The 25,583-nt window shown below is 52.0% G+C and overlaps 9 protein-coding genes across 9 annotated transcripts; 6 read left to right on the top strand and 3 right to left on the bottom strand.

Moving 5' to 3' along the window:
- Nucleotides 1-1,057: 1,057 nt before the first annotated feature.
- Nucleotides 1,058-5,221, top strand: N7443_008558 (uncharacterized protein; the record flags this gene model as incomplete). The annotated part of the gene is made up of 4 exons (XM_056888614.1): nt 1,058-2,348; nt 2,405-3,672; nt 3,726-3,851; nt 3,905-5,221. 4 exons carry the CDS (start codon nt 1,058-1,060, stop codon nt 5,219-5,221), a joined length of 4,002 nt encoding a protein of 1,333 aa, XP_056737916.1.
- An 813-nt stretch (nt 5,222-6,034) lies between these two features.
- trr1 (thioredoxin-disulfide reductase TRR1) lies at nt 6,035-7,140 on the top strand (the record flags this gene model as incomplete). Its single annotated transcript, XM_056888613.1, has 2 exons — nt 6,035-6,056; nt 6,113-7,140. 2 exons carry the CDS (start codon nt 6,035-6,037, stop codon nt 7,138-7,140), a joined length of 1,050 nt encoding a protein of 349 aa, XP_056737915.1.
- A 370-nt stretch (nt 7,141-7,510) lies between these two features.
- On the bottom strand, nt 7,511-10,702 carry aof2 (putative lysine-specific histone demethylase Aof2; the record flags this gene model as incomplete). The annotated part of the gene is made up of 1 exon (XM_056888612.1): nt 7,511-10,702. The coding sequence occupies one exon, from the start codon at nt 10,700-10,702 to the stop codon at nt 7,511-7,513; it is 3,192 nt and encodes a 1,063-aa protein (XP_056737914.1).
- A 631-nt stretch (nt 10,703-11,333) lies between these two features.
- Nucleotides 11,334-12,711, bottom strand: N7443_008555 (TVP38/TMEM64 family protein; the record flags this gene model as incomplete). Its single annotated transcript, XM_056888611.1, has 3 exons — nt 11,334-11,691; nt 11,759-12,178; nt 12,245-12,711. 3 exons carry the CDS (start codon nt 12,709-12,711, stop codon nt 11,334-11,336), a joined length of 1,245 nt encoding a protein of 414 aa, XP_056737913.1.
- Nucleotides 12,712-13,718: 1,007 nt separating this feature from the next.
- On the top strand, nt 13,719-16,031 carry N7443_008554 (CCCH zinc finger and SMR domain protein; the record flags this gene model as incomplete). Its single annotated transcript, XM_056888610.1, has 3 exons — nt 13,719-14,641; nt 14,693-15,406; nt 15,470-16,031. The coding sequence occupies 3 exons, from the start codon at nt 13,719-13,721 to the stop codon at nt 16,029-16,031; spliced, it is 2,199 nt and encodes a 732-aa protein (XP_056737912.1).
- A 267-nt stretch (nt 16,032-16,298) lies between these two features.
- On the bottom strand, nt 16,299-17,413 carry N7443_008553 (HpcH/HpaI aldolase/citrate lyase family protein; the record flags this gene model as incomplete). The annotated part of the gene is made up of 2 exons (XM_056888609.1): nt 16,299-17,281; nt 17,374-17,413. 2 exons carry the CDS (start codon nt 17,411-17,413, stop codon nt 16,299-16,301), a joined length of 1,023 nt encoding a protein of 340 aa, XP_056737911.1.
- A 1,047-nt stretch (nt 17,414-18,460) lies between these two features.
- Nucleotides 18,461-19,339, top strand: N7443_008552 (SDR family oxidoreductase; the record flags this gene model as incomplete). Its single annotated transcript, XM_056888608.1, has 1 exon — nt 18,461-19,339. The coding sequence occupies one exon, from the start codon at nt 18,461-18,463 to the stop codon at nt 19,337-19,339; it is 879 nt and encodes a 292-aa protein (XP_056737910.1).
- A 433-nt stretch (nt 19,340-19,772) lies between these two features.
- On the top strand, nt 19,773-20,673 carry N7443_008551 (DUF846 domain-containing protein; the record flags this gene model as incomplete). Its single annotated transcript, XM_056888607.1, has 4 exons — nt 19,773-19,983; nt 20,047-20,092; nt 20,165-20,451; nt 20,525-20,673. The coding sequence occupies 4 exons, from the start codon at nt 19,773-19,775 to the stop codon at nt 20,671-20,673; spliced, it is 693 nt and encodes a 230-aa protein (XP_056737909.1).
- Nucleotides 20,674-21,206: 533 nt separating this feature from the next.
- N7443_008550 (uncharacterized protein) lies at nt 21,207-23,625 on the top strand (the record flags this gene model as incomplete). Its single annotated transcript, XM_056888606.1, has 15 exons — nt 21,207-21,300; nt 21,367-21,421; nt 21,473-21,595; nt 21,650-21,718; nt 21,778-21,846; nt 21,906-22,024; nt 22,106-22,233; nt 22,286-22,384; nt 22,448-22,658; nt 22,711-22,858; nt 22,913-22,989; nt 23,043-23,109; nt 23,168-23,244; nt 23,326-23,397; nt 23,450-23,625. The coding sequence occupies 15 exons, from the start codon at nt 21,207-21,209 to the stop codon at nt 23,623-23,625; spliced, it is 1,584 nt and encodes a 527-aa protein (XP_056737908.1).
- Nucleotides 23,626-25,583: the final 1,958 nt, after the last annotated feature.

Below are 25,583 nucleotides of genomic sequence, written 5' to 3'. Positions count from 1 at the left end.
GAGGAGGAAACTGAGAATCAGGAGGATCGTCCGAACCACACGGGAACCAATGGAGCACGCAACTTGACGGGGTAAGGGTGTGGGTGTAGGTGTCTTTGACTCTTTGATCGCAGACGAGGGATCAGTGCATGGTTCATGTCCGGGTCTACGTCTTCACCGTTGGCCAGTACGTACTGCTCAGCTTGTCCGTACCGCCCGACAAGCTTACGTACGAAGCTTTGACACCAAGGCACCACCCTTGGTCTTTCTATGCAAATAAGAGCAATGCTCGGGAGTAATAGTCCGTGTCTACCGTGTCTACCGTGGTATCGTACCTATCGTGGCTATCGTGCCTAATAGAGATTGACGGGTTCCTGCTGCACGATCCAACTAGCTGGCTGGTGTCCTTGCATGCGTGAGATCGATTGTGCCTGAGCTGACCACCAGCTGGCAAATCGAGCGCAATCAGCACAATAATTGTTTCGGCTGTAGTATATGATAGGTTGTCCCGGATCTTTCTACAGAATTGTATGGTAGACTCGGGATGGATGGCCCCGCGCGATGGCTGGGGTGAACCAGCCACCGGGATAATTATGTATAGAGTCGCTGCGCAACGCTTTTCTTGTTTTCCTCGTTTTCCATCGTTTTCTCCCTCTCTTCCATTCCTTGCCCTTGCCCTTGCCCTTGCCCCCTTTTCTCGATCGTCTATTTCTCACCCGAGATCCTCGCGCCCCGTGCGACGCTCTTCCCTGTCACCGCCATCTTCCCCGCCCAAAGTACCGGACCTCTGGGCCTTACCGGCGATGATGTGGTGAGCCTGTTAGGCAGAGAAAAGTCCGATTGTGGCCATATCCTGAACTGAACATCGTACGTCAACTGTCCTCCTACTCGACTTTTCGCTTTCCCATGCTCCAAACAATGCCTTTGTAATTGAGATTGACATCGACTGGTTATTGCAGCTGGGACCATCTGTGCTTCGCATTGTCGAGTTTTGGCCCCAACTTATATCGTCCTTGCGCCTGGTGTCTAGGGAAGAAGGTGTAATATGGCTGCGACTGCAATGCGCGCATCGCCTGACATGGCAAACGGCGGCTCTAACCCGCACAGTACAAATGGGTCACGAAAGGCAGTCAGTCGCAAGTACAATTCGGCTGCCCCAGACTTTGCCGGCTACGAGGATGTGGCATATGAGCTACCAGAAACGGAGACTCCGTATCAACGCTCTGCTCAAAAAGCTACACAAGGACGAAAAGGGCGGCCCTTCTCGGTGAGAGCTGGTGATCAACCGGCCGCTGACCTGAACTATACGACGCGCAAGCCTGTTCCCGGTATGCCGCCGGGCAGTATAGAGGAATCAACCACCCCTCGAGGTCTTCCTCCTGCCGAGTATACCTCAGAATCCAATGCAGCTATGCAGAGCGAGGAAAACGCATACCCGTCGGCCCCCATCTCCCCAGGGCAGCCATCACCTCTAAGTCGCTCTAATACCTCACAATCCACAGCCGAAAAACGGCGAGACTGGGCACCCGATCGCTCGCCATTACAGAAACTAGAAGTTACTCTGAATGGGATCAGCAAGGAGGAGAAGCGAGCACGAGTTCAAGAAGCTGAGATGCGCCTCCGAGAACGTCTTGCTCGCCAAAAGGCTGAGCGCGAGAAAGCCGAATCAACGGCTGTTGTTCCTCCGCCGAGTCAAAAGCTAGAGAACCGTGTCCCTTCCGGACGACCCAGAACGAGCGGACGGAAAGACCTTATTTTGGAAGATGCTCCTCCAGATGCACCCGTACCACGACAGCCTGAAGGCATTGTCATGCGTCATACTAGGAACGTCTCCACAACCCCACAGTATCCGGCTATCCAACGACCTGAAGGTGCTCAATATGCGCAGGCAGATGTTGCCGTACCCGTTTCGGCAAAGATGGGCAATGTGCCTCGAAGATCTGTTACAGTGAGCGGACCAAAATCTGGGCCTCCCGGCGGCCGCATGCCCCCGACCCGCTCTGTCTCTCAATCAGGACCTTCAAAGCCCGTACGAGTTGCTGCCGTAGCCACAGAGGCCACAGAAGCAGAGAGGGTTGAGACTCCGCCCGCACTACGAACTGCACGAGCAGCCCAAGAAAGTGTCGAGTCTCACCAGAAGTCGAAGCGAGAGAAACAAACAGTGTCTTTCGATATGCCGCCACCCACCCCGCCACCGGTCTTCGAGTGGAAGAATGCACCAATTGCTCGTCTTGGTGCATCTGACTTTGATTTCCAACACCTCGATATCAACAGGAGCAAAGCGTGGTGGGAAGGCGGCGCCAGTAAAGACCGCCGAAAGAGCAGAGCTCTCCCTAAGAACTATCAGACACCGGCTCAGAAGCTGACAGGTAAAATTACACACTGTGCCAAAATCTTATGAAGGAAAAGAGCTAACATGCAACAGGTGTAACTGAGCACAAGAATTTCCAGCCCAAGCTTTTCTTGAGATGTGGCCCACTTCTTCGGTACACGGGCATCAAGAAAGTGAACATCGATGGTTCCCAGGGCCCTGTTGAAAAAGAGATCTGGCGAGGCTCCATCTTGATCGTGACAAAGGACTCCCGCTCCTCATACGACAACCCGCCTACCCTGAGGCTGTTCTCTCAACCGATGGATATCCTCCCTCCTCCCCCGACTGAAGTCAGTGGAGCGGACCTCGCACCTGAATACATTGACCCAACCGCAGGCCTCATGAAAGTTGGTCGCGATGGCCGACCACTCTATGTCAAGCCAGTTGATCATCTCGAAGAAGAAGTTGACCTCTCCGGAGTGGAGAACGATGACGGTCTTTATGAGCTGTCACCCAGCATGATCGACCACACGCCCGAGAATGGCACGCAGCCCATTCCTTCGAACCGAATCAACTCTGTTGATGGAGAGACCGCAGAGGTCCATCGTGATGTTCCCGGAGTCCGTCTTTATGCCGACTCTGCGCGAGATGTGACATTCTGGCGATTCAATGTCGAGATCGAGCTCAGCCCGACGCAGCAGCGAGTCGCCTATCGCATAAACCAGGGACCTGCATTGGGCTTCTGGGTGCCTGCTATGGGTCAGCCCATGAACATCATGTTCCATAGCGGCAACGGCTTTGGCCCGTCAGTCGATTCTAACCGATTCTGTGGACCCGATCCTCTCTGGCGAGACATCCTAAACGAGCACCAGACTCGACCCTTTCATGTTATGATTGGCGGAGGTGACCAGATTTTCAATGACTCGGTCATCACCGATTCAACTCACTTCCAGGAATGGATTAAGATTAAGAACGCCGGAGAGAGATACGGCATGCCTTTTACGGCCGAGTTCCGTGCAGAAATCGAGCAGTTCTACCTGGAACGCTATGCTTCATGGTTCTCCCAGGGCCTCTTTTCCCTTGCAAATTCCCAGATCCCGATGGTCAATATGTGGAATGACCATGAGATCTTTGAGGGCTTTGGCTCCTACCATGACGATTTCATGCAGAGTGTGGTCATTTCAGGATTGGGACGGATTGCGTTCAAATACTATCTACTATTCCAGCACCACAGCGTGCCGGAAGAGACCGAGGCCGATGAGCCTAGCTGGCTTCTTGGTGCTCACCCTGGCCCTTATATTGAGCAAAGAAGTCGAAATTTGTTCATGTCTCTTGGCAACGATGTTGTTCTTCTTGGCCTGGATTGTCGAACTGAACGAAGGGTAAGTCTCTTTCTTCTGTTGCTATCACAGATTATGCTAATCTGTCTTTGCAGAGTAATGAGGTCCTCGCGGAGGAAACATGTGACCTTATCTGGGACCGCTGCCATCAGGAGATAATCAAGGGAGAAACTAAACACTTGATTGTTCTGTCTAGTGTGCCCATTGCCTACCCCCGAGTGGTATGTATTAACACTTTCTGTGTTACTGAGGCCTATGCTAATCATAACTCTAGGCGATGCTCAAGAATTTCTTGAATAGCCGCAAGTCGCTGGGCAAGTCCGGTATGCTCGGTGGGCTTGTCAATCGATCTGGCGGCAATGTGGAGGTGTTTGATGACCACTGGGCCGGAAAGCACCTGAAGTCCGAGCGAACGTGGCTGGTTGAAGACTTACAGGACCTTGCTGCCGAGAAGTCTGTTCGGGTCACAATCCTCAGTGGTGATGTTCAACTGGCTGCCATCGGACAGTTCTATTCCAACACGGGTCTGGACGTGTCCAAGGACCGTGACTACCGCTACATGCCGAATGTCATATCCTCTGGCATCGCCAACATGCCCGAGACGGAGCTAATCTCGGACATGCTCAATAAGCGCAACACTGTGCACCACATGGATTCGAATACAGATGAGGACATGATTCCCATCTTCACACAAGACGTTGACGGCAAGCCCCGAAACAACAAACGTCTCCTCCCTCGACGCAACTGGTGTTCTATACGAGAATACCTTCCTGGCTCAACGCCACTTGGCACACCTGAGTCAGAGATGACGCCTACCCCAGAACCCCGTCCTGGTAAACTCCAGCGAACCCTGTCCCTAGGACGTGGGGACAAGGGAGCAGGTGGCAAACCGCCCGGCCTCCTTCGCCGTCTGTCTACTCGGGCGGCACCTCCAACAAGGACTATGAGCTTTGGCAGGGAGGGCGGAGCTCGCCGATCCAGCGTCGACGGCCCCGTTGCACGTCCTCGTGAGAACGGGGACAGTTACTTCCCTGATGATCCGCAAGCGCCCGAGCCCGGTCGCTTTCACCGTCGGCCAACTAACCTCGGGTTGAAAGCAGCAAAGAAAGCAGCGAAACAAGGCGACGATGGCGCAGGCGCATTTGTCGATCTTGAGGGTGGCCTAGCCATAACCTTAAACATGGAGATCAGTCCCCAGGACCCCTCTGGCATAACTGTGCCCTACAAGCTTCTCGTACCCGCGTTGCGCTACGAAGGCACCGAATATGATCCGCCGCCGACACAGGTGGTCAAGGGCTGGCGAAAATGGCTGCCACGACGCAAGGAGCAGGCTGAACAGGCTGAGCATAGAGCCGACGATGACGACGAACCCGATGATTACGAGGACCATGACACAATCAACAATACCCGCGCCAATGCTGCCACTGAGTCCGATCAATTCCAGTATGAAGGATATCCGGACAGTGAAGAGGATGATTCGGATGAAGTGCCTCAGCGACTGCCGCCCGACGCTCTCACCGATTCATCGCCGGATGAGGAATATGATGAACCAAGCCAGCAGAAGCGGAAGAAGTGGTTTGGGGTGATTTGATGTACATTATTATGACTTATGCCGGTCCTTTCCCCTGTTGAAGGATTTCTTTACGATGTGTATGAATCTGGATTTTTCAGTTTAGATCGCTTTCTGGTCTATTCTACATGAGTGACGCAATTTAGCCCGTTCTTTTCAGTCAGCAGTACATAAATAATGCCCTGAGATAAACGCCTTCCCAATATTCGGGAGTACTGCGTAAGCATCGTGGTTCTACCACGGTCTAGGTATTCGTTAGTATAGATAGGAGATCAGATATGATCTAATCAGCGGGTTCTGGCCTCCGATGAGTTCGGCAACTATGGCGTGATTCTACCGAGAAGGTTCCGCCGAGATCATATCAACCACAGAGCCTCGCTCTGACAAGACTCGGTCTATTCAAAGATCCCACCATGTCACCAGTAGCAATCTAGAACTCGACTCTTATTTCGGAGCCGGAATACCAGAATTTGCAGTGATGTGATCGACTTACCTCAGCGGTTCTCGGCCCTATCACGTGACCGCCTGATTAGAAAGCGAGGGGCCTCGACGCGGGCAAATGATTAATTTGTACGGAAAGACACAGAAGGAACCTGATCTCATCCAGTCTCCACTACACTCTACCCCTCTAGAAAAACGTCTTTCCCCCTCTTCTTCGGAAACACCTTCAAGCTGTTTTCCTCCACTCTCCGACGTTTTCCCTCCGCTCTCCGTTCCATCGGACTCACTGCCGCCGCGGCTTCCACTCTCCACCAACAAACTCCGCCAAAGCCTTCGGTCTTTTCACAGTCCTTATCGACGCCCGCGCGCGTCATTTCTACAAGTCCCGCCAGGATGGTGCACTCTCAAGTCGTTAGTATGTGCCAATTTCCCCATTGACTACGTTCTCCGGCTTGACCAAATGCTCACGAGACCTTCCAGTCATCGGCTCCGGCCCCGGCGCCCACACTGCCGCCATTTATCTTTCGCGCGCTGAGCTCAGCCCCGTCCTGTATGAGGGTATGCTCGCCAACGGCACCGCCGCCGGCGGCCAGCTCACCACCACCACCGATGTCGAGAACTTCCCCGGTTTCCCCGACGGTGTTGGTGGCCAGGAGCTGATGGAGAAGATGCGCAAGCAATCCGAGCGCTTCGGTACCGAGGTCATTACCGAGACCATTTCCCGCATCGACCTGTCCCAGCGCCCCTTCAAGATGTGGACCGAGTGGAGTGACGGCCCCAACGATGCTCCCGCTCGCACCGCCGACGCCGTTATCATCGCCACTGGCGCCAACGCCCGCCGCCTGAACCTGCCCGGTGAGGAGACCTATTGGCAGAACGGTATCAGCGCATGCGCTGTCTGCGATGGTGCCGTCCCCATCTTCCGCAACAAGCCCCTCTACGTGATCGGTGGTGGTGACTCCGCCGCTGAGGAGGCCATGTTCCTCGCCAAATACGGTAGCAGCGTCACCGTTCTCGTCCGCAAGGAAAAGCTCCGTGCTTCCAAGGTCATGGCTGATCGTCTGCTCGCCCACCCCAAGTGCAATGTCCGCTTCAACACCGTCGCCACCGAGGTTATCGGTGAGACCCGTACCAACGGCCTCATGACCCACCTCCGCATCAAGAACGTTGTTGACAACAAGGAGGAGATTGTTGAAGCCAACGGCCTCTTCTACGCTGTTGGCCACGACCCCGCCAACGGCCTGGTCAAGGAGCAGCTCAAGCTCGACGAAGATGGTTACATCGTTACCCAGCCCGGTACCAGCTTCACCAGCGTCGAGGGTGTCTTCGCTTGCGGTGACGTCCAGGACAAACGCTACCGCCAGGCCATCACCAGTGCCGGCTCTGGCTGTGTTGCTGCTCTCGAGGCCGAGAAGTTCCTCTCTGAGGGTGGCGCCTCCGAGCCCAAGGTCGAGACTGCCAACGGTGCTGCCGAGTACTCGTCCAACCCCGCTCTATAAATACCCTTTTCATACCATGTTTCTTGTGAATCCGATCTCCATTACGGAGTGAATTGTTTAGATTGCTCGTGCGTATCTAGACTTGTTCGGTGTTTCAATTCCCCTGCATATCTTGTTTTCATCTCATGGTTGACGGATTTCCTTTCCTTTTTCTTGGCTTTTTTTTGATACTGGGTCATGGCGCTAGCTTATCTTCCCGACCTACGTTCGGGATGGTCGTTGCCTATAGAGATAGAATTAGATGAAAGTCCCTTATCACTTGATCTAGTAAAGTAAACGGAGAGTAAGCTTAGACGAGAGGGAACAGTGATTTCGTAACAAGAGGCATAACGTCATTGGAAACTAATAAAACAGAAACGAAAGTAACAGCCTAGTCTAAGCCGGACTGTGGCGCCTCCCACTGTTCATAGGGGGTTTGCGCACACCACTGATCCTTTATTTCATAAGACCTCCGCTCCCACTCCGTATAAACCACCTTGTATTGCTCCCATTGCTCTTCATTCGTGCGCCGGTTCGTATCCACCTGGTCAATGTATGGCTGCTTCTCAGCTGGCTCAGCCTTGCGCCACATCTGGCCGAGGGCAGCGCGGATTTCGTCGCGCGCAGCTTTGGCATTGGGGTTTTTGGATGATGCGCGCCGTGCTTCGTCGCACTGGTCGCGGCATTTGGCCCAGTAGTCCTTCTGGTACAGGAGGAAGGGGTTGAGGCCTGCTTTTTGCGGCCGGAGTGGTGCCGAGCCAATTTCAGCGTAGATTGCTGTCCACATTGCTTGGTCGTAGGTGTCTTTGCGGTGTTTCTCCGTGGAGTGAGGATTGCGTGCGGGTGTGGTGATATTCGTTGGAATTGCGGTTGTGGATAGAGGGTCGGCTGCGTTCTGCGCTGTGATCGTCGTGCCCGTGGGTGTTTGGGCTGCGCTGACAGTGGACTTTTCGGGGACAAGAGGCTCACAGATCTCGATCGGTCCGACAATGGCCTCGATCACCTCCGAGGCTGCACGAAGCCCTGAGAGATATGCACCATGAACGGTTGCTGGATGTGTTCCGCAGGTGGCCTCTCCGGCAAAGTGCAGGTTGCCTACGTTTTGGGCCATGAAATTGTAGTCGTCGGGAAGTGCTTCTGCAGCCACATATGAATAGCTACCGCGAGTGAATCGGTCTGACGCCCACCGAGTAATGATGGTCTCAAGGGGGTCCGGCACAACAGCGTCCTTGAAGACGTTCCGAAGTTGCGCCGTGACTTCAGCGATGATCTCGTTGTCAGGAGTATTCTCGGCTTGATGTGCTGCGTCGCCCGCCATGAGGGCGATCAAGACGGGTAGACCAGTTGTCTTCAAGCAATTCCAGAACAAATAAAATCGGCCTCGATTGGTTGCATAGTCTTCCTGGGCCATACTGTCAGGAGTTGTCGGTTCGCGAAGCAGACCAAACATATCCCGCTGCACATCCCAGAATGGCCGATCAAACACAAGAACGACTTTGTTCATGACACCAAAACCTAATCTCTCAATTGCTCCCAATTTCCATTCGGGCAACGGAGGGTCAAAGTTGATGGTACGATGTTTGAGGGTGCCAAGAGAGCCAGTGTACACAATATGGTCGGCTATGAATTTTTCTCCATCTTCGCATTGGACGGTTGCTTTGTGCTTTCCAGATCCTTTTGCATCATATGAGATATTGGTCACGATCTTGTTGGTGCGCACATCCAGCTTAGTTGGCAAGGAATACAATCCATATGGCAATTGCTGGTAGCCACCAATGACTGTCGAATGCTCGCCCTCGAATTCATTACCGATATCCTGGTCCCACCCAGACAAGCTGAGTTTGTTGATATTTGTGGCATTTGCGTACTCGAGGTTTGCAAAGTGCCAGTTCAAAAGACGCATATCCTTGGGTGTCAAGGGAAGTATGCGCTGGTATTGTTTGACACCCTCATCCATCACAGCCCCAAGGGTTTGAGTGCGCGACTGGTTGACGATGTAATCCAATTCCAATGTATCGGTGGCAGAGTATCCTGGGTTCAGCTTCCATCCTGTAGCCTGACAGGCCAGAGCAGCCGGGTGGTCTTCTGAAGGACCCACAAGGTCCGCTGCCACATCGTTTGGTTCGATTTCTGCTGTCTTGTGTCCAACTCCTCGACGTCGACGAACACGCTTTGTGGGAACGAGTAAATCAATGGTTCCTGCCGCGCGCGCATCTTCGTATTGTCTTACAGTAAGACCATCATCCATAGTCGTTTCACGGCCGCTGTCAATCAAATCGCGGTCGCCCTCGGCTGTGGGCTTCACCATCGGGTTGTGGCGATAGAAACCAGTCCTATCAAGAACATCGTTATACAGCTTTTCATCCATTGAATCTCGGACTTCGTCCACGGGTGAACCATCAACATCATAAATCGTGGAGATATCACGTAACAAGTGGTAGCGAAGAGCCAATTGACCACGAACGATCTGATCGAGCGGATTGCCGTGCTCAAAGCCAACAATGATCTGGGCGCCCATTTCCGCCTTTGGGACAAGACCTGGTGGAAGCATGTTTGATTGGAGGCTGTGCAGTGGGTGTGAATAGACTCTTCCACCGATCCTTCGACGTCCCTCGAGCACAATAACGCGTGGAGCAGTATCTGCATCCCGGTAGTGGCGGAACAACCCCTCTAACTGCCGCGCACATCCAAGACCTCCAACACCACCTCCCACAATAACAATGATAGGTCCATCCTTGCGTCTGCCACGCCTGGGAGGCACTGGCGGGATCGGAATTTCAACGCAGCCGAAATTGATGTACCCATGGCGTGACAGCCAGTCGTATGCAAAAGCAGCCAAGTTCATCCACCGATAATCCTTGGCACAGCCCAGGGCCTCTTCTCTGGTGACACTGACCATTGGGTTCCGGGTCCATAGTCGCAAAATGCCGTTTCGGATGTTGAGATAGACGGTAACGTGCATGTGGCAGAGACGGTCCTGCAGCAGAGCTTGTTCCTTTTCGTGCAGTGCATACGGGTCGAGTCGGGATCTATAGGCTGCTGTCACGCATTGCTGTGCATAGATAGCCGGCGCCAGCTTTGCTGGGATAGATGACCGTGGACGGCATTTAGACAAATCAACCTTCGTACTGTCCAAAATACTAATCCCCGAGGACACCGGTGGCGTGGAAAAGATCTGTGATGGAGTCGTTGGGGGTGTTGTGGAGTTGCTGGGCTTCAAGCATATCATGGATGCCGTTGTGGTAGGTGCGATAGGGTGTTTGTGGTATCCATCGGGACGTGACTGCCCTAGCGGGCCATTGAAAGTATGCACTCCATTTGCGACCAGCATGGGCTGGGCATCATCAAGAGTCACGGGATGCTTCTCCTCCTCAAAGGGGATGGATAGCGGAGCTTCGGTAAGTCCATCCGAGAATCGCATACGTTTCAGAGGCGGTTCTGATTCTTCAAAATGAGATATCAAAAGCCTTCCTTGTTCCTCAACGTTTGAATGAAAATTTGTAACAACTGGCTTGACGTATGGGTTCTGGCTGGGATGAACCCCAGCTAGGGCGTGGATTTTCATAGACGCAGTGCCATCCATGTTCGATGGAAGGTGCAAGCCAGGTTCCGATCTCACAGCCTGGGGACTTGAGTTTGATGGAGACATATCAAGAAGCACCGTTCGAGCTTTCTCGCGCGCTTGTGTCCTTAATATCTTGTATCGGGAGACCAAGGTGGGATATCAAATGTCAAGGCTTCCACATGTATTCAAGTCATGGCGCGGTTCGCATCGCATGAAGGTCACAAACGAGGGTATTCAAGCAGGAAAGAAAGTTTCGATAATCTGCAGAAGTATTAGAGGCGCTGTACATGCAATGGTGCTTGGTTTTAGATTTTGCATGTAGATATTGCAAGGATCAGAAGATCGGGGGTCGGGACAGCTAGATCAGCACATACATTGTAGTCACCCACCTCCCCCGCAGACCCGACCCATGCGAATAAGAATCCGAGCATCAATCGAGAATCAATTGCGATCCAAAGCGGTGGCCGAAAGGGAGGGGAGAGAACCTCAGGAAGAGTGGTGGCCGTTGTGCCTTGATTCCTCGGGCCGATGCGTATTTCTCAGTCCGCCTTGGGGTTAACTACGGCATGTTCACATCTTCACTTCACCACTGTATAGGGTAATGTCATAGTTCTCGTTCTACCTATTCTTCTGGCTTTCTTTACAATCCTTAGGCCTCTCGCCCAACATGGCTATGTAGCCCGTATGTCTCATCCTCGCCAGGGTAATCATCCGAGTCATTATCCGTGAATTCATCATGGTAGGATCTCCGGTTCTTCTTCTTCCATCGCTCGGAGCGGTCGCTGTCGCTTTCTTCGTCTCCGAGTTCAAGGTCGACATTATCGTCATCCAGGTCGTCGAACCCAATACGCTCCTCTTCATCCCGGGCTAACATCGTCGCAGCCTCGTTCTCGTCATAATCTTCGGAGAATCTGCCATGAGGCCGGTGGGCTGCATGATCGGCTTGGAGAGATTCCCGGATATTGGCGCGCTCCTTGGCTTCGAGTTCTTTCGCACGAGCCAAGGTCCTAAAATACCTTGTAGTTAGCATCGGTGCATCAGAGACGTGGAAGATGGACGCGAGAAATAACGCACCTTTGATAAATATACCACCCGGTACCGACTCCAACACTGACAGTCACAAGAATACTAATGATATTCACAGCCTTGGATCCTGCGCTCATCTCCTCGCCCTTTTCAGATAGAAGCCGCACTCGGCTGCCAATGAACGCAGGGACCAATAGCTTAGGGGAGATGATCGCGGTCGCCAGCCCGTACATCAAGGGCTGAACTGTAGGGAATGTAGAGACGGCGCCGTTGCATATGGAGTAGGGCAATGGACAGAGACGGATCATGCAGAGGAGTTTCAACCCGTCATACTTCAAAGTGAGTGAAAGCGCGGCGAACCGTTTGTCGTGTTCCATCAGACGCTTGACAAACCCCGATAGCACCGTTCGCGAAACATAGAATGAGGCAGTAGAGCCGAGGATAGTTGCGGTGGCATAGATCAACCATCTAGAAACACCAAAAGTCAGCGTTACTATCTTATCAGAATGTCAATGGTGAGATTCTTCAGCTTACCCCTTCCACACGCCAAAAATGAAGCCCGCCACGGTTCCAAAGGTCGACCATCCTACCAGCGGCGGAAATGAGACGAAGAATACACAGAGCCATAATACGAATGCGACCAGTGGAGAGCGCTCCCACTTTTCAGCGACGGGGCCAATCCAAATGAACACCTTGGCCGACAAGACCAGGAACGCGATGCCCACAGCACCCGTCAAGATAGAGGCAGCATAGAACCCAATCTTCTGCCACAAGGTCATACCCTCCCATCGGGCAAGCGCCTTTCGATATATGTCTTTGCCGCGGTCGACGAGTCTGTCGCGCATGGTGGTTGCCGGACGGGCAGACCTGGCGGAGTCCCGCCTACCCGAGCGATTCCAGACCGGCGACTGACCATCACTGCCAGGGGATTCGAGTAACGGCTCGGGCGGCGAGGTAGACAGCGCCAATGCCCGTGCCGTGGACTCATAGTCCGCGGGCATGTTGCCACAAGGTAAGGGTTGATCGAGGACACGGATCTGATCTGGGGGAAGCTTGAGCGATCGGCGAATGTGGAGGCGGGAAGTAGGGAAGGGTTCAAGGAGACAGGGTTCAGGAAGAATAGAAGCCAAGGGCGTTAAAAAGCCCTATAACTGGGGCCTAACATGAAGGGTTGAGGCGAAGCACAAGCCAAGGCTTCGGAGTCGGGAGTTGGAGGCGCAGGCGCAGACTGCCTGGCCACACAGGCGGATCCGCCGGAGCTTGGGAAGCTTGGAGCACTTGACTGTTTACTCTGGATCTACACCCGCTAAGATTCATCTGGACCCTGTGCGCCCTATGTTTAATTAAGGACTAGATTGCATTCATGGACACTCTCCGGAGATTTTCTGTCCACTATGCTCCATATTGTTGCCTATTAACTGCCACTGGACACAGGGTGAGTTGGCCCCCCCTGATGGTTTAAAATTAGCTTTGCGAAAGTGAGACACTAAATAGGGAGATATAGAAAGTCAATCCTGGTCCAGATGATATATAGTCCACAAAGATACATATATGTCGAGAAGTCGGCACATTGGAGTGAATCCACGCAAGGATGTTCACGGAGTGGGCTGAGTGCGGAGAGTGGCCTCTCAATCTACAACCCGATGTTGATCTCCTTTCTCCGCCCCCTCTTTGTTTTCCCCCTTTGTCTTTTGCTTCATTTATGCAGCCCCATTTGCTTGAGGGTCTTGCGATGTAATCGCCTTTGTCTTCGTTTGTCATTAATCGCCTCTCGGGTTCTGTCCCTCAACCCCCCTATTATTATTACTCTCGCCCTCGGTTCCCAAGTCGACATTATCAGGGAGCATGGATCGGGGACTCTGACGCCCTTAATCCTCAAATAATTACGTTGATAACCCAAACCTGAGCGCGTCCTCGTCGCCAGTACGTGCCAGGACCCGGAAGCCTTTCTCCGCTATTTCAGCTTATTCCTCGCGGCGTGCCCATTACCCCCACCTATCATAACAACATGGTTTCGGAGGAGCTCCTCGATAAATGCCTGGAGATTCTCCAGGACCAGGCCCTGGACGAAGAAGAGCAGGTGGAGAAGGTCGAAGACTTTTTGCGCGATAACACCTCGCTTTCTGGGTCGTCGTTGGAGAACGCCGTGTTGGACATCCTCTGGCGCCATCGCAACCGCTCGCGACCCGACTCGTCTCCCCCTCCAGTTCGCCATACAGTGATTCGCAGGGCATCTCCAGCACCATGGCAGATGCAACGCGCTGCAACACCGCTCTCTCCTCACTCAAATCTGGGCACCAGCCCCGGGAGTACCTCGTGGGTGCAGAGCTCGCGCGGGGCATTCTCCCGACCTCCGCTTTCCTCGACGGTATCTCCGTTTACCTCGCCGCGCCCATCACCCCGACTCGCTCTCGCGCAACCAATCCCCCACTCTCCCAGTTTACATGCCTACGAATTCTCAGATCAAAGCCAAATCTCGGATTTTTACCCTGATTTTGGTAATGACAGTAATGTCGACTGGCTAGTGGGAGATGATGCGAATAGCACCACTTCCTCCACGGGTCTTAGTGTTCCTGCGTCGCTAAGCGCGACAGCGGTGGAATTTGTGCCCGATATGAGCCCTCATGATATCTTGCGCACCGTTCTAGGTGACAAGCGCTCAAACGACGAAATCGAAACGGCCCTGGAGGCCAACGGCTATGATCTCGGGGCCACCATTGCATCCCTGACGCAGGAAGTTGATGCGGATGGATTATCCCGGCAACAAGACGGCCGCGTACTAGTTGGAAAGTCGATGATAATGGAGCAGCGACCAGTCACGCCCTCGGGGCACAGCCGCAGTCCCATAGTCTGCAAGTACTGGCTGTCTACCGGACAGTGTCTACGCGCGGACTGTCGCTTCAGTCATGACTTGACGAGTCATCTATGCAAGTGAGTCAGTCCTTTTTACTGATGGCTTCGGCTACGAGCTAACCAAGATAGATATTGGGTGATGGGTAGCTGCCTGGCTGGCGATGGGTGTCCATTTTCACACGACCCCGAAAAACTAATAACCAATATTAGTCTATCAGGTAGTAGTCGACCAGCGTCGCCCGCTGGATCCCCGTTCCAAATGGACAGCGGCTCCGATGCTTTCCCGCCTTTGCAATCATCCGGTGGGACGGAGGACCAATGGGCAAACCAATATGGCGGCCGATATCCCTCCAATCTCTCCGGCGCCAAAGCGATCCCACCGGGGCTCCACCCCGGCATGGGCAGACGCAATGGGAGCATGACCCATTTAGGACGGCCAAACTCACGCCCAACTAGTCGTCATCAGAACCGAGAGCTAAACCCCACTGCTCCATCCGTAGATGATCCAGATGCCTTCCCTACTCTCGCTGCTGTGAGTGCGAAGAATGCCGGCAAGAAGCACAACGGCAAGCGAAGCAACCGCGACATGGTCAAAGAGAACATCCCCTCCTCTCTGGCAGACGTCGTTCGTATGACACCATCCCCTACTTCGAACAAGGGGAAGTCCGCCTCCAAGAACGGGAAAGACACCAAGAGTCGTGAGAATAGTGCGGCTGCCATGTCAATTCCAGCTCCACAGAACATCCCTTGGCTCGAGACTGGCACGCGGGCCAACCAGCAATACATCAAATACCGCACCGAAGCGATCCGCCATGGCACCGTGCGAAACAAGTTTCTCCAGAGGTATGCTCCCGACAAATTTGGTCCAACCCAGGAAACGGACTTTTGACTGACAAAACCCACTAGTGCTGCCCAAGCCTGGAACAGGAACGATGCTCGAGCTGCCAAGGCACTGTCACTCCGAGGCCAGGCAGAAAACGATGCGATGCGTCGTTGTCACCGAGAAGCTGCACGTCAGCTGTACGAAGAGCGCAACCAACATCTCACCCAGGCTGGCCTGGACGAAACCTCAGAAGAGCTCTACATTGACCTGCACGGCCTACACCCGGAGGAAGCGATTGAATATCTGGAGAAGATTCTCCTCCAGCATGCCCGTGAAGGTATGCGGGTGGTCTACGCAATCACAGGCACCGGCCACCACTCGAAGAACGGCAAAGACAAGATCGGCAAGGCTGTCAAGGCCTGGCTCAACGAATGGCGATACCTGTTCCGGGAATTCAGCGTTCCTGGCGAGCGCGGAGGTTATGTCGGTGGTATCCTCGGCATTGATCCAACAAGCTTTGACAAGTCTATGGCCAAGAGTCTAGCGGAAGACGATTCGGTGGAGGTGGATGGTACACAGCCAAATCTCACATTAGGCAACATTCAGCTGCTCAAGCGCGAGGACATAGAAACGCAGAATCAATGATTTGGTGTGCCCCGTTTTTCTTCGATCCCTTAGCAGATGCGCACGATACCCATCCTTCAAGAGGAAAAAACTTCGAATACCTGATCTATTTCAAAGATCCGTAGCCATGCTCATGCTCATCCAGCAAGTTCAACATTGAAACACATTCATCGCACCTTCAGCTATCCTCCAACTTCTTCCTTGGCCGCCCCCAGTAGGCAGTATATCTAGAACGAGTGTAAATTTAGGTTCCTACATACATACCTGGCTAATTACCGTTTGACTTATTTACTCGGGCTCCTGATGCTGCCATTCTCCCCGCAAAGCTCTAACATCAACACCACAAGCCTCTGCCTTGTCAACAATTGCCCTCGCCTTCCTAGCAACAGGCACATCAATCATCTTCCCATCTAAAGTCCAAGCCCCCCTCCCCGCAGTAGCAGCCTTCTCATCCGCAATAACAACTCGCATAGCCCACTTGGACTCCTCAATATCAGGTCCGAAAATCGCATTCGCAACCTTCACCTGCGTCGGGTGGATCAACTGCTTCTCATTGAAACCCAATCTCCTACCATCCCGACACTCCTCTTCTAATGCAGCTGGCGGCGATCCGTCTGCTTTGTCGGATTTGTAGGATGTGCAGACAAGATCGATTGTTGAGGGGAGATCGGCCGCGCGAGCGGCTGTCGCGATTGCGGAGCGCGCGAAGAGGAACTCGGATAGGGAGGGCGTGCGCGTTATGCTTAAATCTAGGGCGAAGTCTTCGGCTGCGAAGATTAGGCCTTGGAGGAGCGGGGAAGCGGAGCAAATTTGAGATAGATTAGTTAGTGATTTCGCGGACTCGACGAGGGCGAGGAGGGAGATCGGAGGGCGTGATTCCAGTGACTGCTGTTGTGCGGCGAGGGTGTGCGTGATTACATCTGTGACGAAGGTAAGGTCTGAGGCGGAATTGACCTTGGGAATAACGATGGTGGTCAGGTTAGGCGATTGGAGCTGTTGTTCAGGATTAGCTCTTGCCCTGGGTGATTGTGCCTCTTTGAAGCTACTCACGACTTCTGTAAGGTCTCCCAACGCCAATCCACTATCCACAGAGTTGATTCGGACTGCGCGCTCCCGAATTCCTGCTGGTGCGGGCTGGTCGATGGCTCTCCGCACCAAGCCACGGGCCTCCGCCTTCATGTGCGGAGTGACGCTGTCTTCCAGGTCATATGCGACACAGTCCGCTGCTAGAGAGCGTGACTTGTCAAGAAAGCGCTGGGAGGATCCAGGGACTGGATTTTGGAGGGCCTGTTAGCTCCAAGGTCGTCGAGCAGCTCGGCATTGAAATGCGGGGAAGACGCGATAGCAACGCTGGTGGGCTTACCGTATAGCAACGAGCGGCGGAGGGTGTTGCGGGCAGCCATTTTGAATAGATTTTTGAATGTAGCGTGATTTTAAATATTCACACTGGCGCGTTGAGGAAGGAGCTTCAAATCGTCAGTGAGGAGAGGATCCACGCAAGCCGGGGGCTCCAGACCTCGGGAATTCCGCGCTTGGCCACAAATGATGTCAATGCCTCTGGATATGAAATTCAGCAATGATTTTATTTTCAGCTCTTGGATTGAGAGATGTAGAGGTTGTATTCTAGTTATAAATTCGGCCGGGTATGAATCTCTATGTTTAATGATTGAAGAGAAGCCGGTTAAGTAGGCTATATGCTTTGCTTTGCGGGATCGGCCTCGTATACATGGAATTTGCCGAAGCTTGACCGATGTACGTCGATCCTTGCTTTAACAAATTATTGTCGAACGTATACAATATTCAAATCAACTTTGGAACTTGTGAAAGAGAGGACTGCGATATGCCACGAGGAAAGTTTAGCGTTTGTGTATCTTGGCCATTCTCAGCCGGGACAATCTACGTACGGGCAACTACGTACAAGCTATCGAGTTTGATCTTATCCACAAGGGATGCTGGCAAAGACGTATAGACTGAGGCATATAGATTTAATGGTCTAAATTTGAGTGCATGGAGCACATAGCCCACGGTGCTAGGCGGTGATCAACTTCATGGCCAATAGGACACTAAGATCCGGGCAAAAGAAAGCGGGCGTTGCATCCGTGACAGCCTTGGAAGTATACGAGTGAGACAGTCTTAACTTTGAGTTATCAATGTAATAGGACACTAAGATCTGGGGGAAAAGAAAGCGGGCGTTGCATCCGTGACAGCCTTGGAAGTATACGAGTGAGTCAGTCTTAGCTTTGAGTTACCAATGTGACGATCAGTTAATTTCCGCGATCAATGCTCAGGTGTCCGCTTCAAACTTGGTAACTAGGGGTTATATTAGAATGTCTTAAAATAATAAATGAAATTAAAGAGCCCCGAGGAAGAAACGAGCTTCATCAACGCGTACTTAACTCTACAGGACAGAAATTTTTGATTCTTAAAATAAGACAGTGGTAGTTTCAATCATGTCTTCAATCAAGATTCCGCTAACGCCCCGTGTGCGCGAACTAGACCTTGTTGATAAGGTCGCTGTTGTGACCGGCGCATCTCGGGGCATCGGACGTGCTATCGCCTTCAACCTGGCCTCTCGTGGATGTTCCATCCTAGGGACTGCTACCAGTGACACGGGCGTCGCTGCCATCGCGAAAGGCCTCAACGACGAGGTCACCAGTCGCGCCTTCGAAGGTACATCTCGGCAGAGACCTGCGCGTCTCCTTATTACAGCAGTCGTTGCAGACATCTTCTCTACCGAGTGCGCCAGTATAATTACCGAAGAGGTCACCAAGAGCTTCAATGGCCGCGTGGACATCTTCATCAACAACGCCGGTGCCATAGGGACCGACACGATAGGAGAAATGGATGTCAACCATGTCCAACAAAGTCTACTCGCCAACGTTCAAACCCCCGTCATGATTGTCGAAGAGTTCACTCGTCGGCACTTCTTCCAGCCCAACAGCCGCATCGTCTACATCTCATCTATCCGATCCCATTTCCCATGGAGCGAGCATCTCGTGTACTCCGCTGGAAAATCAGCGGGTGAGTCACTGTGTCGTACTTGGGCACAGGCTTTCGGTGGCAAGGACGAGAGATACTCCTTCATGGCCGGAACTACGGCCAATTCTTTGTCGGTCGGCTTGACCGAGACGGATTCCATGATGAACTGCCCACCCGACATTTTAAAGCAATTACAGAATGAATTCTACCCCTCGCAGAGTATGCCACGTTTTGGACAGCCTGATGATATTGCGGATATCGTTGGACTTCTTTGCAGCTCGGATGCTCGATGGATTACGGGATGTGTTGTTAGTGCTAGTGGAGGGGGTATCAAGATTGGTTCAGGCTAATAGAGAGATCTTTTGGGCCTAAATGGCTAGATAGGCATATTACAGGATGAAAATGTTTACAAGTCCTCTAAAGAATTGTCTAACAAGTGGTTGAATTAAGTGTTCCGGCCTACTTGCCTTCATTCCTTTCCCATCTTATCTGGCTGTAATAATGCAGCTCTGGGTAGACATATATATGCAACTAACTTTTGTATGCACTAGAGGCTTTGTACAGATCAACATGCCTTCAAGATAATGGCTCTCAAGGAAAAATAGATTACGTTTGACAACTTACACGAGATGTAACTGCGTCCCCGCTTACGATAAACATACTGCTCAGTAGATAGGCCTCTACATTGTCATACTTAGGACGGTGGCAGGAGTGGGGATTGTATGTATGAGAACCAATGATTGTTGAGGCCCACACTATTCTGCCATTTGGTACCGCCCTTAGATGTCCCGTGTTGTGAACACATCAGGGATCCTCAAACAACAGCTCCCACAAGTCAGCACAGCAAGCACTCAGCTGCGGAACGGTGCCTTTGGAAGCTTCAGAATCAGTGGCTCTCAGGTCTTCACCATGGATCAAGGGCAGCAAGGAGAACTGAACTGGCGCCTCAGCGCTCACCCGATCACGCTACTTGTCTTCTTGGGAATTCGCATCGGTTCGTGCCATCTATTGCGGTGGAACACCAAAGGAACACTGGATTAACATATCTTACTTACAGGTGCCTTGCTGATGTACCTCTTTGGTGTCCTCTTCATTGACAACTTGTACGTTCCCTCATATCAAGCTATCTAGCTCCCGTCGCCACAGAACTCCACCCCGCTAACCTGCTTGTGCAGCATCCTTGTATTCATCCTGACCCTGCTCCTCCTCTCCGCGGACTTCTACTACCTTAAGAACATTGCTGGGCGTCGACTTGTTGGCCTACGATGGTGGAATGAGGTCAACACTACCTCCGGCGACTCACACTGGGTATTCGAGTCCGCAGACCCTAATGTTCGCACGATCAGCGCCACTGATAAAAGGTTCTTCTGGCTGAGCATGTACGTCACACCGGCTCTGTGGGTTGGACTGGCCGTGTTGGCCATCGTGAGATTGGTTGGTGTGATTTGGTTGAGCTTGGTTGGTGAGTATTTCTTTCACCTGAACAAATAGATCTTGGAGAGGCTTGATTTCAATTGCTTACTCAATAAATATAGGCATTGCCCTGATTTTGACGATTACCAATACGGTGGCTTTTTCCCGTTGTGACAAGTTCAGCCAGGCATCGACATTCGCGAACAGCGCCCTGGGAGGTGGAATCGTGAACAACATTGCCGGTGGCCTGCTGGGAAGGCTTTTCCGGTAATTGAAGGCTAATGGAGTCTTCACTGGACCTGCACAGCACTGATACTATTGCTGTAAGATTTGTATTCTTTACACGTTTGAATAAATCCACAATAACAGCGTTTGAACTTGCAATGAGCCTGAAAGTACGTTTGTGTTATCGTAGCCTGGAAACTGGTGAGCGCGAGTCAAATTCGCGCGTTGTCGTTCGCGCTCCGCATCCAGCTGTTGTTGGCTCATTTTCTCTCTCCATTTCTCTTCCTCCTTCTTCCCCCCCTCACCCCCGAGTTTCACATCATCAGACTTGTCTGCTGATCAATCGTATTGCATTCAAATTCTCGTGAGTCTCATGTCTATGTCATCCTAGATTTGGATGATCCCCATACGAGCTCTGGTACATGACCAGATCCTCGACCGTCTTTTCTTGCATCATCCCCGTCCAGGATCATTCTCGTTGAATATCGGTGGCCTCTCAGAGTTTCTTTAGTCAATACTGACAGTGTGACTCGTCCAGACTCAAGCTTGTCACTGTCTTCGGGCCATTTCTGTTTCAACATGTTTGATATTGGGAAGCGGACCGGTTCCGGTGACTGGGACAAAACGAACAACGATGGCTTAGAGAAAGGAGACGGCGATAGCGGGATGTCTGGTATGTTTTAACCACATCATGCTTATGGCCGATATCGTCCTCTTCAAAGAAGCTAATCAGTGACAGGCCAAGGTGATGAAAACGTAAAGCCTCAATTCGGCGATGACCACATGTGCCGCAAGTATGTATCATCTCCATTGAACATTCCTTCTGAGTCACTGAGTGGAAAAAGCTGTGGCGGCATTGATCACTTTGCCCGAAACTGCCTCGATGCTGATTACCATGCTGGACACCATAACGGAGGTGGCCTCGGCGGCTACTCGCAGGGAGCGTGCTTCAACTGCAACGAAGAAGGGTAAGTAGTGTGCCGTAGTCTGACAGAAGAGACTGACTTACCCTTGATGAATAGACACTCGAAGGCAGACTGCCCTCGCCCTCCTCAGCAGTTTGGGACCTGCTACAACCGCGGCGAAGAGGGGTAAGTTATCTTATAAGCTATAAGCCGACATCAAAGACTAACCTAATGTTGATGAATAGCCATTCCAAGGCCGATTATCCTGCCACTCGCAAGGCTAGTGGAGCTTGCTTTAACTGTGGCCAGGAAGGGTAGGTTAATTCGATGTTGATCGAGCTCCACCGTGATCAAGATGCTGACACATGGACAGTCATTCCAAGACCGAGTGCCCCAACCCCAAGGTATTTACCGGCACTTGCAACTTCTGCGGCACTGAGGGCCACCCAGCTGCCCTCTGCCCTCTGCGAGACCCCATCGTCTGCAAGAATTGTAAGGAAAAAGGTGCAGACATACTGATCCTGGGTGAAGAGATTCGGATGAAGATGTCCAGTCATTAATCAGGTTTAACAGGTCACTCGGTCAAAGACTGCAAGGGAAACCGCAAGTTCGACATGTTCGGTGTTGAAGACAAGACTTCCGAAGAAGCTTGGGCTATGATGAAGGGGGCCTGTGACGGCGAAATGGATGACTTCCGTAAGGTACAATCACTCCACTCACTTTTGACTGAACCACCGCTGATACTTCAAATAGGCCATTCAGGTCTACTCAAAGGCATGTCCAGCTGCAACTTATCTGGAAATTGCCAAGAGAATGCATGAGGAGAAGTTCAAAGTCTATCTCATCGGCCTTGTCAGTTTACTCATCAGACATGTTTCTTGAAGCAAGTCATCTAATATTATTTCTCGTCCACAGGAGAACCCTAATCAGGCTGACAACATGACCCTCATTGACCTGCAGGGCCAGTTGGACCGTCAGTATCTGGTCGGACTTTTCAGAAGCCAGAAGCTCTGCCGAAAGGCCCTCAAGGGTCGTTGGCCCGAGAACCAAGATGAGAACATGGACCGCCTGGGCAATGCGGGCCTTCCCTACGATCGCCTGGTCGTCAAGTGCCGCAACTGTGAGGGTACTTAACTTTGATTTACGTTATTTTGTGTCTATTGCTAACGGCATGTTAGAACTGGGTCACATTGCCAAGCACTGCCCCGAGGAGGCCAGAGAGGTCTCGAAAGTCGAGATCATCTGCCTTAACTGCAACAATATGGGCCACCGCGTTCGCGACTGCCCCCAGCCGCGCAAAAGCAAGCATTGTTGCCGCAACTGCGGGTAAGTCAAGACTAGGAGGTAGCTCTGAACCGGCTTATACTGATTTACATGCAGTGTTGAAGGTCACCAAGCCCGGGAATGCCCTGAGCCGCGCTCCGCTGCTGATGTCAAATGCCGCAACTGCGGCGATAGTATGTTACACCTGAGAATCTTTGCTGTTGTGTTGTGTGCTAACAATACCAAGCCGGTCACTTCGCAAAGGACTGCACCCAGGCTGGCGGTGGCGGTGCTCGTACCTGCCGCAACTGTGGGTATGTACATCCCATCGGACACATGTTTGAGGATATGTCCAGGACTAACACGCTATAGATCCGAAAGCCACCTTGCCCGTGAATGTGACCAGGCTCGCAACCTTGAGACTATTCAGTGCCATAACTGTGACGAGAGTGAGTACCAACATTGAAGAACGACATGCCAGTCTCCATGCTGGATCTTTCGATGGATAAATTGACAATCATTTTATACAGTGGGCCACCCTGCCCGTGAATGCCCCATGCCCAAAGATTGGTCCAAGGTCAAGTGCAACCGCTGCAACGAAAGTAAGTCTTGATTTCAATGTGTTCAGGAGGGGAAAGTACTCATAATATTCAGTGGGCCACACCGTGCGACGATGCCCTCTGCCCGAAGACTCCGGTGAGAACGAATACGGTGGCTATAGTCATGGCAATCCACCTCTCAACCACACCTGGGACTCCACCAACGAGGTTACTGAGCAATTCGGTCAGTTGAACACCAGCAATGCCAACGTCTCCGGGCCCTCGTGGTAAAAGCTTTGAGAAATCCAGTAGGAGGGCTTTGATCTGGGTAGCAAGGATGATTACGTCGGCTCTATTTTCATTGAATACCAAGCGAGATGGATCTGATGCTGCATGTATTCATGATGTTTCACAGCAGGTCCTACATCTGAAAGATGCTTTGTCTTGCGAGGTTCAGTTATGGCGTTGATGATGTCTTCTCGTGAGCGGATTGGCCACCTTCTGGGCATCCAGATGGAAGCGCAGATTCAATGTTTTTGACGGCTCACTGCCCTCATCGTTACCCTTACGCATACACAAGAAATTAGTTCCATTATTAATGCAAATTCCAGACGCTTGATCCTGAACGTAGGAGGAAGTAGTGACTGGTTTTCCATGGATTCAATAGATAACAGCTGCCGCGTCCATGTAAGCAACTCTCATTAGACTTCAAATATTTCCCAGTCCAATCGCCAATCCAAATCCAAGAACACCCCTTGTGCAGCTCTCCAACAAAGCAGAAACCTGACACCCATCGCAACTACCATTGAACGACAGGGCCTGGAACTGTCCACAACACCTAGCACACCATTTCGATCCTGTGATATCAAATGACCTGTCAATCCAAAGCAAAGTCAAACTTAAAGTCGCCCATAGACCGTACCCCCAAACAACCCTATCTAGACCGTTCTCTTTATGACTTGGTTGCATTGTAACATGACCAGAGCCAATCAATGTCGTCATTGCAGCACTCCGAACCAACATCCCTGCACACCGCACTCTACCAGACACAATCTGAGTAGACTTTCCGACCCGGTATCCCTGACACTCGGTCTCGAGGGCTCGGCCCTGCCGATCAACCCAGCAAATGCCGCACCGCTGAAAACCTGTTCCGGCAGCGTAAGCGGGCTAGCATTAGCGCGGCCATTCCGAGTCCCTTGGCAAGCGCGATGAGATCATACTCGCTCGCAATAAGCAATGCGAGAATCCTTTGGGTTGAGAACAGTGTACAGCTGGACAGATGGGCATACTGTAATGCAAGACGGCCTGAGCACTTGATCGGGTCGATTGTTCTGTATCTCTTTCCCGGCCATTTTCCTGTTCCTTTTCCAAGGTATCATTTGGGCCGATTGTTTAAATCCACCTGGGGAGAGTCATGACCACTTGTAGATGGACCACGGGGTGGTCTGATTGGATGCTACTGTGATTTTCTTTTCCCGAGATGCCCGGGGTGCCTGGGGTTGTGGTATTACGGCGTCAAAACGATGCTTGGGTGTATTGTGGGCCGGTTGCCGAATCCGGAGCCTCATGCGTGGCTGGGGTTTCCATTTTGTTCTGGATGGAATGTGATCTAGGCGCTGTGTACTACAGCAGATCGAAACCTCGGGCTCGGAATTTGTAGGCTATGGATGCTACATCGGTTTTGTGAGTCAGGTGTTCTTGGAAGAGGACTCTTCCGGATGCCCAGGCGTGTCTACTAGGGGACATGGATGGGGGAAAATGCACGAAGGTTTGGTCAATTGATCGTGTATGATGGTTTCAGCTGACGGGATCATCCCAGCTGCATGTGCGAAAAATCCTTCGAGGCGCAGTACAAGCACACATGTTGGAGAATAACTTAAGCTTTACTGGAAGGTTGTGGCGTCCATATGGCTTGTGCAGGAACCAAGCGATCTATGGAAGGATCAAACCTTGAAAGCATGTCGGTGAGGCCGATAGACTGTTGTTTGAATAATGCACACAGGTAGTATCCTAGGAAGATGCCCGATGTTGCCTAACATGAAGCAAGGAATTGAAATCAGGCGACTGCGTTCTCCACTGAGCACGCGAAACGGGTTCGCCCGATCGGGCAGGCATTGGCGCGGCAATGCACTCTAAGAGGAGAGGTGCGTCAAATGAGGGTTTGCGTGTGGAAATTTTCGATTTGATTCACTGACTGGTAGAACAGGCCCCAAAAGTCTAGGTTCAATTGAAAAAATGGCGATAATGTG

Source organism: Penicillium atrosanguineum (genome assembly GCF_028827265.1).
Source record: "Penicillium atrosanguineum strain IBT 20685 chromosome Unknown utg000007l_segment0_segment0, whole genome shotgun sequence".
NCBI classification, from domain to species: Eukaryota; Fungi; Ascomycota; class Eurotiomycetes; order Eurotiales; family Aspergillaceae; genus Penicillium; species Penicillium atrosanguineum.
This window is presented reverse-complemented; position numbering and strand designations above follow the sequence as displayed.